Genomic DNA, 14,771 nt, shown 5'->3' with positions numbered 1-14,771 from the left:
CTAGAGGCATCACTACTGTATTATAGAGATGATACATGTTATTCTCCTGGTGTTCACTAGGGGCATTAATACTGTATTATAGAGATGATACATGTTGTTCTCCTGATGTCCACTAGGGGCATTAATACTGTATTATAGAGATAATACATGTTGTTCTCCTTGTGTCCACTAGGGGCATTAATACGTATTATAGAGATGATACATGTTGTTCTCCTGGTGTCCACTAGGGGCATTAATACGTATTATAGAGATGATACATGTTGTTCTCCTGGTGTCCACTAGGGGCATCACTACCGTATTATAGAGATAATACATGTTATTCTCCTGGTGTCCACTAGGGGCATCACTACCGTATTATAGAGATAATACATGTTATTCTCCTGGTGTCCACTAGGGGCATCACTACCGTATTATAGAGATAATACATGTTGTTCTCCTGGTGTCCACTAGGGGCATCACTACCGTATTATAGAGATAATACATGTTATTCTCCTGGTGTCCACTAGGGGCATCACTACCGTATTATAGAGATGATACATGTTATTCTCCTGGTGTCCACTAGGGGCATCACTACCGTATTATAGAGATAATACATGTTATTCTCCTGGTGTCCACTAGGGGCATCACGGATTATAGACATAACCCTAGAGCTCAACTCAAGGGGTTATTGATCATACATGATCAGTGGTTTTTGATGGGAACTCCTGTGTGTATTCATTGTGGGTCCTTATGGTAGTGATTGAGTGATGAACACGGTTCATTTACACACTGTGAAGAGTTAACTGGTCTCGACGTCAGATAACGAGGTATGACATAAATATCAGACTGACAACAAGTATTTATTAGTGTTATTGAGCACGGACCGTTAAACCAGCTGTTAATTCAACCAGTTCAACTCGACCAGCGGCTCCGGTGAGACCAGAGAAGCCGGAAGAAGGACGCGTTTCTCGGCTGTAAACAAGAGGAAGTGTTGTCGTCATGGAGTCCACGAGGCTGCCGCTGGTTCTTGTTCTGGCTCTCCTCTGGACCCAGACCACCGGAGACCTGGACCGGAACTCTTCGGTCCTCAAGGTGGACCTCTCCGTGGCAATCCGCCGGGTGGACCGACGCTTTCTGTCCGTCACCATCGACGCGAGCCTGGCCGCAGAGGAGAGGTTCATGTCCCTGTTGAGGTGCGTCTCTGTCGGCTTCCAGAGCTCCGGGACGAGCCGCTGAATCCGGCTTTACTAAAGCTGCTGTTTGATTTACTAATACAGATGTTTTATTAATAATACAGATGTTTTAATAAAGCAGCTCTAATCTGCTCCACTGGATCCTGTTAGTTTAATCTCCTCTAACTTCCTTTTAAAGCCGCTTAAGTCCTGAATCCTCTGAAAGTAACTATTAATATTAAAATGTTTTTATGAAGAGCTTTAAAATGAGCTTCTGCCTCAGCAACCAATTAACAACGAGGAGCACATGACGTGATTTAAAATAATAATAATAATAATCTAGAGCAGTTTTAGTGCTTAGACAAAGTCAATAAAACAACAGTTAAGAGTTAAACTAAGATTAAAACAATTAAAACAATCGATTGGATACAAAATAAACTCATAAATAAGTGAAATAATTTAAAACCAGTAAGAAGTTACAGTCTTCAAAGATAAAAGCATGAAGGACTTTTTCCAGGTTTGATTCTGGAGATGCTTTTATTTTGAAAGGTCAGAATACATACTTTACTACAGTATTTGATGTATTAGTTATATATTTAAACTGCTCGTTCATGTTTCATCACACTGAACTAGAAGAAGAAAAAATAACAGATCATTGAATTGATTAATTGTTTTAGCACCTTGTTAAATATTAAATGATTGATAAATTGCTGTCTAGTAATTATTAAGTATTATTAACACTAAATGTGTCCATTGTGCATAAAGATGACTTTATTTTAAGTACATTTTCATGTATTTTTACATTAAAATTATTTATTGCTGCTTCATTCTTCTAATATCTTGTTTTCTCTTCAAAGGTCCAGAAGAGCAGATCCTATATGAAGTCTTCTAGTCCATAATATATATATATATATATATATATATATATATATATATATATATATATATATGTGTGTGTGTGTGTTGATAATAAATATCACCTGTGTCGTGGTTTCCTCTACAGCTCTCCGAAGGTCAGGACGCTGGCGAAGGCCTTGAGTCCGTCTTTCCTGAGGTTTGGGGGGACGAGACAAGACTTCATGGTCTTCACCCCCCAGGGGGTCCGTCAGGACTCCGGGTACCCTGCAGGTAACCAGTCCAGTCCCAGTGCTCAGGCTTTCTACAGGTGTGCTGTATGATAACCATGTTGTGGTGGAAGTCCTGAAGCATTTATTGAACAGACACTTGTATATAATAATATATATATATATGTATATAACAATAACATAATTCAGCTGAATGGGTCGAGCTCTTTCCCCTCAGGAGGTTCAGAGGTCTAACCCCTGAGGAAAGGGTGAACAGAGTGTTTATGCACGTCATCGTGAGGTCAGGGTGAGGTCATCATGCAGTCATTGTGAGGTCATCGTGAGGTCAGGGTGAGGTCATCATGCAGTCATTGTGAGGTCATTGTGAGGTCAGGGTGAGGTCATCATGCGGTCATTGTGAGGTCAGGGTGAGGTCATTGTAAGGTCAGGGTGAGGTAATCATGCGGTCATCATGAGGTCAGGGTGCGGTCATTGTGAGGTCAGGGTGAGGTCATCGTGAGGTCAGGGTGAGGTCATCATGAGGTCAGGGTGAGGTCATCATGCGGTCATCGTGAGGTCAGGGTGAGGTCATTGTGAGGACAGGGTGAGGTCATTGTGAGGTCAGGGTGAGGTCAGAGTGAGGTCATTGTGAGGTCAGGGTGAGGTCATTGTGAGGACAGGGTGAGGTCATTGTGAGGTCAGGGTGAGGTCAGAGTGAGGTCATTGTGAGGTCAGGGTGAGGTCAGGGTGAGGTCATCATGCAGTCATTGTGAGGTCAGGGTGAGGTCAGGGTGAGGTCATTGTGAGGTCAGGGTGAGGTCATCATGAGGTCATCGTGAGGTCAGGGTTCAGTACACGTTCCATCTATAAAGGGAAATATGATCAATAACAACACCTGTCGCTGTTAGATGAGTCCTGTGATCGGCTGCAGCTGCCGGTCTGGCCGGAGGACCAGCTGAAGAAGGACTGGACCCGGCAGCAGCTGACCCTGATGAGAGAAGACCTGCAGGGGAAGTACAGGAGAGTCCAGTACACAGGTATTTGCTCTGGGTGGTGGGAATGTACTTCCACAGGTCACATGATGTCGTCAGAGTAATCAACCACAGGGTCCTTCAGGGGTCCCTCAGGGCTCAATGCCCGGACCACTGCCTTTTCATCATTTTACCCCTGTAAAGTCTTGACAGCAGTAGTACAGTTGTAGTACTTGTACTGTAGTACAGGCTCAGAGTACTTCCTCCCCACAGAGTACACCGTAGACCTGCTGCACTCCTTCACCAGATGTTCTGGGATGGATCTGATCTTCGGGCTGAACGCTCTCCTCAGAACCGCCAACAACACGTGGAACAGCAGCAACGCCGCCGCCCTGCTGCGGTACTGTGAGTCCAGACGGTACCACATGTCCTGGGAGCTGGGCAACGGTACGCCAAGGGGCTGCATGTAGACTGTTATGTAGACTGAATGTGAGGTATACGTATGTAGACATATTCAGTCTACTTAGACTACACATGTAGACATATTCAGTCTACTTAGACTACACATGTAGACGTATTCAGTCTACTTAGACTACACATGTAGACGTATTCAGTCTACTTAGACTACACATGTAGACGTATTCAGTCTACTTAGACTACACATGTAGACGTATTCAGTCTACATAGACTACACATGTAGACATATTCAGTCTACTTAGACTCCACATGTAGACTTATTCAGTCTACTTAGACTACACATGTAGACGTATTCAGTCTACTTAGACTACACATGTAGACGTATTCAGTCTACTTAGACTACACATGTAGACATATTCAGTCTACTTAGACTACACATGTAGACGTATTCGGTCTACATAGACTACACATGTAGACATATTCTGTCTACTTAGACTACACATGTAGACGTATTCAGTCTACTTAGACTACACATGTAGACATATTCAGTCTACATAGACTACACATAGACGTATTCAGTCTACTTAGACTCCACATGTAGACGTATTCAGTCTACTTAGACTACACCTGTAGACGTATTCAGTCTACTTAGACTACACATGTAGACGTATTCAGTCTACTTAGACTACACATATAGACGTATTCAGTCTACTTAGACTACACATGTAGACGTATTCAGTCTACTTAGACTACACATGTAGACGTATTCAGTCCACATGTAGACGTATTCAGTCTACTTAGACTACACATGTAGACGTATTCAGTCTACTTAGACTACACATGTAGACATATTCAGTCTACTTAGACTACACATGTAGACGTATTCAGTCTACTTAGACTACACATGTAGACGTATTCAGTCTACCATGTTGACGTATTCAGTCTACTTAGACTACACATGTAGACGTATTCAGTCCACATGTAGACGTATTCAGTCTACTTAGACTACACATGTAGACGTATTCAGTCTACTTAGACTACACATGTAGACGTATTCAGTCTACCATGTTGACGTATTCAGTCTACTTAGACACTTAATATGTAGACTTTGTGTGTGTGAGAGACTTCTCTCTTCTATTTTGATCTTTTATTGGACTGAACTGTAATATAGAAACTCTGAGTTTTAGTCTTTTTCTCACCTCAGTGTGCAAACAGGAAGTGACTTCATGTAACTTAATCTGTCTGGGAATCAGTGACAGGAAGTCAACAGACATCACTTTGTAGTCTGCATCAAAGTGAGACTGAACGTCTGTTTCAGAACCAAACAGCTACGAGAAGAAAGCCGGGATCCGAGTGGACGGAAACCAGCTGGGACGGGATTTCACTCGTCTCAGGGCGATGATGTCACGGTCCAAATCCTACCGCCACGCCGGGCTGTTCGGGCCGGACGTCGGTCAGCCTCGAGACCACCGGGCAGACCTACTGGAGGGGTGTGTGTGTGTGTGTGTGTGTGTGTGTGTGTGTGTGTGTGTGTGTGTGTGTGTGTGTGTGTGTGTGTGTGTGTGTGTGTGTGTGTGTGTGTGTGTGTGTGTGTGTGTGTGTGTGTGTGTGTGTGTGTGTGTGTGTGTGTGTGTGTGTGTGTGTGTGTGTGTGTGTGTTGAATCAGACTAACTGTCTGGTTTCTGTTGCAGCTTCCTGCAGACTGGAGCTGAGGCTGTGGACGCCTGTACTTGGCACCAGTGAGTTCACCTTTTACTTTAACCTCAGACTACTGTGCCTGTGTACTCACTGAGTACTTTATAAAGTACCTGTGTACTCACTAAGTACTTGATAAAGTACCTGTGTACTCACTGAGTACTTTATAAAGTACCTGTGTACTCACTAAGTACTTGATAAAGTACCTGTGTACTCACTAAATACTTGATAAAGTACCTGTGTACTCACTGAGTACTTGATAAAGTACCTGTGTCCTCACTAAGTACTTTATAAAGTACCTGTATCCTCACTAAGTACTTTATAAAGTACCTGTGTCCTCACTAAGTACTTTATAAAGTACCTGTGTACTCACTGAGTACTTGATAAAGTACCTGTGTACTCACTAAGTACTTGATAAAGTACCTGTGTACTCACTGAGTACTTGATAAAGTACCTGTGTCCTCACTAAGTACTTTATAAAGTACCTGTATCCTCACTAAGTACTTGATAAAGTACCTGTGTCCTCACTAAGTACTTTATAAAGTACCTGTGTACTCACTGAGTACTTGATAAAGTACCTGTGTACTCACTAAGTACTTGATAAAGTACCTGTGTACTCACTAAGTACTTGATAAAGTACCTGTGTACTCACTGAGTACTTGATAAAGTACCTGTGTACTCACTGAGTACTTGATAAAGTACCTGTGTCCTCACTAAGTACTTGATAAAGTACCTGTGTACTCACTAAGTACTTGATAAAGTACCTGTGTACTCACTGAGTACTTGATAAAGTACCTGTGTACTCACTGAGTACTTTATAAAGTACCTGTGTACTCACTGAGTACTTGATAAAGTACACATCATAAAGCGTTCACTTTGTCCTGGTAGTTATTACGTGAATGGAAGAGACGCGTCTCTGGAGGATTTTCTGGACCCTGAGGTTCTGGACACTCTGGCCTTCAAGACCAAAGAAGTCCTGGAGGTAAAATGTGACGGACACTCAGTGTGTGACGTTGTTGTGTTGATGTTGTGTTGTTTTGTGAACTTCACCACCTCAGTGTGTGACGTTGTTGTGTTGATGTTGTGTTGTTTCTGAACTTCACCACCTCAGTGTGTGACGTTGTTGTGTTGAAGTTGTGTTGTTTCTGAACTTCACCACCTCAGTGTGTGACGTTGTTGTGTTGAAGTTGTGTTGTATTGTGAACTTCACCACCTCAGTGTGTGACGTTGTTGTGTTGTTTTGTGAACTTCACCACCTCAGTGTGTGACGTTGTTGTGTTGTTTTGTGAACTTCACCACCTCAGTGTGTGACATTGTTGTGTTGAAGTTGTGTTGTTTTGTGAACTTCACCACCTCAGTGTGTGACATTGTTGTGTTGAAGTTGTGTTGTTTTGTGAACTTCACCACCTCAGTGTGTGACATTGTTGTGTTGAAGTTGTGTTGTTTTCTGCTCCGCTTCAGAAAGTAAAGCTGGTTTCTCCTGAAAAACCAGTTTGGCTCGGAGAGACCAGTTCGGCGTACGGAGGAGGAGCTGCTGGGCTGTCGGACACGTTCGCCGCAGGATTCATGTGAGTTGTTCTTCATGTCTTTCAGACTTGAAACAAGACCAGGTCCAAGTCAAGACCAGGTCCATGTCAAGTCAAGACCAGGTCCATGTCAAGTCAAGACCAGGTCCAAGTCAAGACCAGGTCCAAATCAAGTCAAGACCAGGTCCATGTCAAGTCAAGACCAGGTCCAAATCAAGTCAAGACCAGGTCCAAGTCAAGACCAGGTCCAAATCAAGTCAAGACCAGGTCCAAGTCAAGACCAGGTCCATGTCTCTCAGGAGGACTACATCTAGTTTATTGAGTTTACTAATTACCCGTCAGCCATGACACAGTAACATGTTACAGAGTCATTAAACATGTTTCTATTTTATTTATACATGTTATTAACACACATGTATACATTGTTATAACGTGTTATAGTGTTATTACCATGTTATTACCATGTTACAGTGCTGTGCCCGCTCACTGTCTGCAGGTGGTTGGATAAACTGGGCCTGGCAGCCAGACTGGGCCTGGATGTGGTGATGCGGCAGGTGTTCATTGGCTCTGGGAGTTATCACCTGGTGGATGAAAACCTGGATCCACTTCCTGTGAGACTCCTTCTAGTTTTAGTTTAACATCATTTGTGTTTTTAATCTGAACAAAATGTCATTCTGTGTCTAAAGTAGTACTGAGGGGCATTTTAAATGTCATTTATGTTACCAATTTATTGAAGCTGTAATAATGTGAGATGAGCTCCTGAATTATGAGATTAAAGTACTCAGTAACATTCTATATTATATAACATTCTAACATATATATATATATATATATATATATATATATATATATATATATATATATATAATGTATAGTCATGTTATATATATATACACACACACTGCATCATGTGAGTGTCTGGAGCGCGACGGGGAGCAGACCATGATGCATGATGGGAACTGTCTTCTCAGGACTACTGGCTGTCCGTCCTCTACAAGAGGCTCGTTGGTCCGGAGGTGCTGCAGGTGGAAGCTGCCGGCGAGGCTGGAAGGAGGCGCGTGCGTCTGTACCTGCACTGCTCCAGCAGAGAGAGGTGCTCCTGCTTCGGCATCACATGCTCTCTGTGTCGGCCATCTTGTTCTGACGGCTCCTCCCTGTACAGGTACCCGAGCGGAGCGGTCACGCTCTTCTCCATGAACCTCAGTCACAGGCCGGTCCGGGTCTCACTTCCTGCCCGGCTCTCCTCCGGCTCAGTGGAGGCCTTTGTGCTGCAGGCAGACCGGCCGGGGGAGGAGGGGCTCTACTCCAGGTGCTGGTCCACACCCCCATTCAGCTCCTGAAACCACATGTCTCCTCCTCCTCCTCCTCCTCTTCTTCTTCTTCCTTCTCCTCCTCCTCCTCTTCTTCTTCTTCCTTCTCCTCCTCCTCCTCCTCTTCCTTCTTCTTCTTCTTCTTCTTCCTCCTTCTTCTCCTTCTCCTCCTCCTCTTCTTCCTCCTCCTCCTCCTCCTCCCTCTCCTCCTCCTCCTCTTCCTTCTTCTTCTTCTTCTTCTTCTTCTTCTTCTTCTTCTTCTTCTTCTCCTCCTCCTCTTCTTCCTCCTCCTCTTCTTCTTCTTCCTTCTCCTCCTCCTCCTCCTCTTCTTCTTCCTCCTCCTCCTCCTCTCCTCTCCTCCACCCCTTCTTCCTCTTCCTCCTCCTCCTCCTCTCCTCTCCTCCACCCCCTTCTTCCTCTTCCTCCTCCTCCTGATGAATGAACTCCTGATCAGCTGGTCGTCGAGGTCCTTAGACACGTTATGATCTCATGGAATCTGATGTAAAGGAGTTAATGTATCAGTGTGTGTGTGTGTGTGTGTGTGTGTGTGCTGCAGGTGTGTGAGGATGAACGGAGACGTGATGAAGATGAAGGACGATGAAACTCTTCCCGACATGAAAGGAGCTCGTCTTCCTCCGTCTGAGCAGCTGCAGCTTCCGGCCTTCTCCCTGAACTTCTTCATCTTCACGGGCGCTGGAGCGCCAGCCTGTCTGTGACTCCTCTCCTGGTCACCTCCTGAGGAGTCACCTCCTGGTCACTTCCTGAGGAGTCACCTCCTGGTCACTTCCTGAGGAGTCACCTCCTGGTCGCCTCCTGAGGAGTCACCTCCTGGTCGCCTCCTGAGAAGTCACCTCCTGAGGAGTCACCTCCTGGTCACTTCCTGAGGAGTCACCTCCTGAGGAGTCACCTCCTGGTCACCTCCTGAGGAGTCACCTCCTGGTCACTTCCTGAGGAGTCACCTCCTGGTCGCCTCCTGAGAAGTCACCTCCTGAGGAGTCACCTCCTGGTCACTTCCTGAGGAGTCACCTCCTGGTCGCCTCCTGAGGAGTCACCTCCTGGTCGCCTCCTGAGAAGTCACCTCCTGAGGAGTCACCTCCTGGTCACTTCCTGAGGAGTCACCTCCTGAGGAGTCACCTCCTGGTCACTTCCTGAGGAGTCACCTCCTGGTCGCCTCCTGAGAAGTCACCTCCTGGTCACTTCCTGAGGAGTCACCTCCTGGTCGCCTCCTGAGGAGTCACCTCCTGGTTGCCTCCTGAGAAGTCACCTCCTGGTCACCTCCTGAGGAGTCACCTCCTGGTCACTTCCTGAGGAGTCACCTCCTGGTCACCTCCTGAGGAGTCACCTCCTGGTCACTTCCTGAGGAGTCGCCTCCTGAGGAGTCACCTCCTGGTCGCCTCCTGAGAAGTCACCTCCTGGTCACTTCCTGAGGAGTCACCTCCTGGTCGCCTCCTGAGGAGTCACCTCCTGGTCGCCTCCTGAGAAGTCACCTCCTGGTCACCTCCTGAGGAGTCACCTCCTGGTCACTTCCTGAGGAGTCACCTCCTGGTCACCTCCTGAGGAGTCACCTCCTGAGGAGTCACTTCCTGAGGAGTCACCTCCTGGTCGCCTCCTGAGAAGTCACCTCCTGAGGAGTCACCTCCTGAGAAGTCACCTCCTGAGGAGTCACCTCCTGGTCACCTCCTGAGGAGAAAAAGAACAACATTTACAATTTCATGGATCCCTGTAGGGAAATTCTTCTCTGCATTTGACCCATCCTTAGTTATTAAGGAGCAGTGGGCTGCAGTGATGCCCGGGGACTCCTCCCCTCTCGGTACCAGGAGGTGACTCCTCCCCTCCCGGTACCATAAGGTGACTCCTCCCCTCTCGGTACCATGAGGTGACTCCTCCCCTCCCGGTACCAGGAGGTGAGGAGTCTCCTGCCGGTACCATGAGGTGACTCCTCCCCTCTCGGTACCATAAGGTGACTCCTCCCCTCCCGGTACCAGGAGGTGACACCTCCCCTCTCGGTACCATGAGGTGACTCCTCCCCTCCCGGTACCAGGAGGTGAGGAGTCTCCTGCCGGTACCATGAGGTGACTCCTCCCCTCTCGGTACCATAAGGTGACTCCTCCCCTCCCGGTACCATGAGGTGACTCCTCCCCTCTTGGTACCATAAGGTGACTCCTCCCCTCGCGGTACCATGAGGTGACTCCTCCCCTCTCGGTACCAGGAGGTGAGGAGTCTCCTGCCGGTACCAGGAGGTGACTCCTCCCCTCCCGGTACCATAAGGTGACTCCTCCCCTCTCGGTACCATGAGGTGACTCTTCCCCTCTCGGTACCAGGAGGTGACTCGTCTCCTGTCGGTACCAGGAGGTGACTCCTCCCCTCTCGGTACCATGAGGTGACTCTTCCCCTCTCGGTACCAGGAGGTGACTCGTCTCCTGTCGGTACCAGGAGGTGACTCCTCCCCTCTCGGTACCATGAGGTGAGGAGTCTCCTGCCGGTACCAGGAGTTGAGGAGTCTCCTGCCCTCCCGGTACCATAAGGTGACTCCTCCCCTCTCGGTACCATGAGGTGACTCCTCCCCTCTCGGTACCATAAGGTGACTCCTCCCCTCTCGGTACCAGGAGGTGAGGAGTCTCCTGTCGGTACCAGGAGGTGACTCCTCACCTCTCGGTACCAGGAGGTGAGGAGTCTCCTGCCGTTACCATGAGGTGACTCCTCTCCTCCCGGTACCATGAGGTGACTCCTCCCCTCTCGGTTCTAGGAGGTGACTCCTTCCCTCCCGGTACCAGGAGGTGAGGAGTCCCCTCTCGGTACCAGGAGGTGACTCCTCCCCTCTCGGTACCATGAGGTGACTCCTCCCCTCGCGGTACCATGAGGTGAGGAGTCTCCTGCCCTCCCGGTACCATAAGGTGACTCCTCCCCTCTCGGTACCATGAGGTGACTCCTCCCCTCTCGGTACCATAGGGTGACTCCTCCCCTCTCGGTACCAGGAGGTGAGGAGTCTCCTGTCGGTACCAGGAGGTGACTCCTCACCTCTCGGTACCAGGAGGTGAGGAGTCTCCTGCCGTTACCATGAGGTGACTCCTCTCCTCCCGGTACCATGAGGTGACTCCTCCCCTCTCGGTTCCAGGAGGTGACTCCTTCCCTCCCGGTACCAGGAGGTGAGGAGTCTCCTGCCGGTGCCAGGAGGTGACTCCTCCCCTCTCGGTACCATAAGGTGACTCCTCCCCTCGCGGTACCATGAGGTGAGGAGTCTCCTGCCCTGCCGGTACCATAAGGTGACTCCTCCCCTCTCGGTACCATGAGGTGACTCCTCCCCTCTCGGTACCATAAGGTGACTCCTCCCCTCTCGGTACCAGGAGGTGAGGAGTCTCCTGCCGGTACCAGGAGGTGACTCCTCTCCTGCCGGTACCAGGAGGTGACTCCTCTCCTGCCGGTACCGGCACTGAAGACGGTACACGCAGGTGTTTCTCCTCAAACATATGATGATGATGATTGAGTTTCTTATTTATATAAAATATTGTGTTTTGTTAATAAAGTTTTTTCTTTATTCAGTTTGTCTCAAATCATAAAATCACAAACAACTATGATGAAGCAGCTCCATACTGGGGCCCACAACAAGACTCTGAAGGAGCTCCATACTATGTGTATATATGTGTGTGTGCATATATATATATATATATATATATATATATATATATATATATATATATATATATATGTGTGTGTGTGTGTGTGTGTGTGTGTGTGTGTGTGTGTGTGTGTGTGTGTGTGTGTGTGTGTGTGTGTGTATATATATATATATATATATATATATATATATATATATATATATATATATATATATATATATGTGTGTGTGTGTGTGTGTGTGTATATATATATATATATATATATATATATATATATATATATATATATATGTGTGTGTGTGTGTGCCAATCAGCTTGTAGCTCCTTCACTTGAGCTAAACAACAAAGTCACGACTGTTTGCTGTGCTGGCTCCTCATTGGTGGAACGAGCTCCCCATTGACATCAGGACAGGAAGTCTCTACAGACTAAAAACACATCTTAGTGACTACACCTTGAATAGGGAAGGTAGAGCCGTAGTAGCACTTTAGTAGCACTTAAATGTCTCTTACTGATAGCACTTTGTAGTTTAACACATTAGTAGCACTTAAATGTCCCTTACCGATAGCACTTTAGTAGTTTAACACTTTAGTAGCACTTAAATGTTTCTTACTGATAGTACTTTGTAGTTTAACACTTTAGCAGCACTTAAATGTCCCTTACTGATAGCACTTTGTAGTTTAACACTTTAGTAGCACTTAAATGTCTCTTACTGATGGCACTTTGTAGTTTAACACTTTAGTAGCACTTAAATGTCTCTTACTGATAGCACTTTGTAGTTTAACACTTTAGCAGCACTTAAATGTCCCTTACTGATAGTACTTTGTAGTTTAACACTTTAGCAGCACTTAAATGTCCCTTACTGATAGCACTTTGTAGTTTAACACTTTAGTAGCACTTAAATGTCTCTTACTGATAGCACTTTGTAGTTTAACTTTATTGAAGAAATTGTACTTGCTTGATTCTTGTAGTTCTGAGTTTGGACTCATGGTTTAATGCACTTATTGTAAGTCGCTTTGGATAAAAACGTCAGCTAAATGACATGTAATGTGATGTGTGTGTATATATATATATATACACACACACACAGATATATATACTGTATATACACACATACAGTATACACACACTATATATATATATATATATATATATGTGATAATGTCAGTAAACATGAAGACAGAAGAACTATTAAATAATGTGAGTTTAATGTTCAGCTTTATTTATTTGTGAACTCTCGAGGACGATGCAGGTTTCTCTTGTGTTATTTTTTTTATAAAAATCTCAAACTATATTAAATTCATTCATCTATAAAACATGAACGCTGATGTCAGAACAAAATGAAAATAAATAATGATAAATGAACAAAGAATCAGAGAGGCTCTTTTTTAAATTTGATCTCATTATTATAACTTTTAATTCACGTTCTAACCTGTTTTTTAGTTATTATATCCTGCTAAATAATTATTCCTCTCTTTCTGTCCAATAACTCACTGAGGTGTGACTGGAAACCAGTACTCCCAGTTCAGACCTGCTGTTTGATGAACTAAATGTGTAAAGGCTAATTTAGTCCACGTGGCGGCGCTGCAGCTCTGTTGCTTCTAGAAACATGTTTAATTCACAGAACCAGCAGCTTTACTAAAGTATTATATTTTATATTATATTGTGTAATATGTCCTCCTGTACAATGTGTCCCGGAACCAAACCCCTAATACCTGTATGATATCTTTAATATGTGCATATAAATATGCTGACAGGCGCCTCGTCGTGATTTATTACTGATTTAACTCTCAGTCGGCATACAGAGAAATAAAAAGTAGCACTTTTTATTATTAAAAATGTAACTTTTATGATTTTAAAACTATAAAACAATGTTGTAACGTCCCTGAAATGAAAATAATTGAAACACAGACTAACAATATGTGTTTTATGTCTTTATGTTTATATGACTTCATAAAGGAACGTAAAGTTCTCTTGTGAGTGCGCGCGGCTGAGCGGACCAGGAACAAGGTGCAGTGACGTCTCATCAGGACTACATTACCCACAACCCCCCGAACCGAGCCATGTTGTAGGAAATCCGTTTGCGGCGGATTATTGTAATCCGACAGAGGGTCTGGACGACACCTCGGATCACGACGGAGACGCGGAGAATACAGGGACTCAATGGGGCGATGATCTGACGCCCCTGAACGCACCATCTTCGGCTCCTGAACGCACCACTTGAGGCTCCTGAACGCACCACCTGAGGCTCCTGAACGCACCATCAGGCCGTTTCCTGGAGCAGCGCATCCGTCTGAGACGCACTGAGCGCGGCTTGGCAGCAGCGGAGAGAGAGCGGGACTTTACCGGGAAGCGTTAATTTGTTCGTTAAAGCGCCCCCCCCCCCCCCCCCTCTACCCTCCACCCCCCTTTCGTCCGGCTCGGCTCGGCTGAAATTAGCCAGCTAGCTCAGCCCAGCTGCTCCAGGAGGAATCGATCCGAGTACTTTTACACACTTTTGTGTTTTTCTGTCCGAGCTGCCGCTCGACGAGGAGGCAACATGTCGACGAAGGACCCGAACCCGAACCCGAACCCGAACCCGATCCCGATGTCGACCACCGAGCGGCCCGTGAAAGGTTCCGGTCTCCTTTATGTTCAGGAAGTTCACTTACAGCTAGGCGGCTAGCCGAGCTAAAGCCCCGTTACCGGCCATGTCCCCGGTGTGGTGAGGGGGGGGGGGGGGGGTCAGGGTCAAGGATAGGGCCCCCCCCATCCAACCCCGAACCCCCCCACACCCTCATGAGGGGTTAGGGTATCCACATTATTCAATCCATGCTAATGAGTTAGCTTCTTAGCTTAGCTGTCCGGACAGATGTTCATGTTTAGAAACTGTTCAGGTTCACTAAGTGTGTGTGTGTGTGTCTGTGTGTGTTACTGAGTGTGTGTCTGTGTGTTACTGAGTGTGTGTTACTGAGTGTGTGACTGTGTGTTACTGAGTGTGTGTTACTGAGTGTGTGACTGTGTGTGTTACTGAGTGTGTGTC

General features: G+C 46.2%; 2 protein-coding genes across 6 annotated transcripts in view; both read left to right on the top strand.

Moving 5' to 3' along the window:
* Positions 1–564: 564 nt before the first annotated feature.
* Positions 565–11,673, top strand: hpse (heparanase). 5 transcript variants are annotated; one of them, XR_004610607.1, is made up of 13 exons: positions 566–806; positions 891–1,172; positions 2,155–2,279; positions 3,124–3,252; positions 3,460–3,633; positions 4,922–5,093; positions 5,295–5,342; positions 6,187–6,280; positions 6,760–6,866; positions 7,321–7,435; positions 7,796–8,133; positions 8,691–10,318; positions 10,627–11,673. XR_004610607.1 is itself a non-coding variant. In XM_034546622.1 (13 exons), the coding sequence occupies exons 2-13, from the start codon at positions 979–981 to the stop codon at positions 8,848–8,850; spliced, it is 1,587 nt and encodes a 528-aa protein (XP_034402513.1). In that variant the 5' UTR covers positions 567–806; positions 891–978; the 3' UTR covers positions 8,851–11,673. The 5 variants fall into 5 exon arrangements, 3 of the variants coding, with proteins under 3 accessions (XP_034402514.1, XP_034402511.1, XP_034402513.1); XR_004610606.1 differs by having other exon boundaries at positions 8,691–10,514; positions 10,599–11,673; XM_034546622.1 differs by having other exon boundaries at positions 567–806; positions 7,796–7,917; positions 7,987–8,133; positions 8,691–11,673.
* Positions 11,674–13,799: 2,126 nt separating this feature from the next.
* ppp3ccb (protein phosphatase 3, catalytic subunit, gamma isozyme, b) overlaps positions 13,800–14,771 on the top strand; it is a 30,975-nt gene continuing 30,003 nt past the window's right edge. Inside the window, exon 1 of the mRNA XM_034547044.1 lies at positions 13,800–14,364. Within this exon, the coding sequence (XP_034402935.1) occupies positions 14,289–14,364 (76 nt within the window). The 5' untranslated portion in view covers positions 13,800–14,288. The remainder of the gene's footprint in view (positions 14,365–14,771) is intronic.

The sequence above is a fragment of the Cyclopterus lumpus genome, chromosome 12 (assembly GCF_009769545.1).
Source record: "Cyclopterus lumpus isolate fCycLum1 chromosome 12, fCycLum1.pri, whole genome shotgun sequence".
NCBI classification, from domain to species: Eukaryota; Metazoa; Chordata; class Actinopteri; order Perciformes; family Cyclopteridae; genus Cyclopterus; species Cyclopterus lumpus.
Note: the sequence above shows the minus strand (reverse complement) of the source record. Positions and strands in the feature narration are given on the sequence as shown.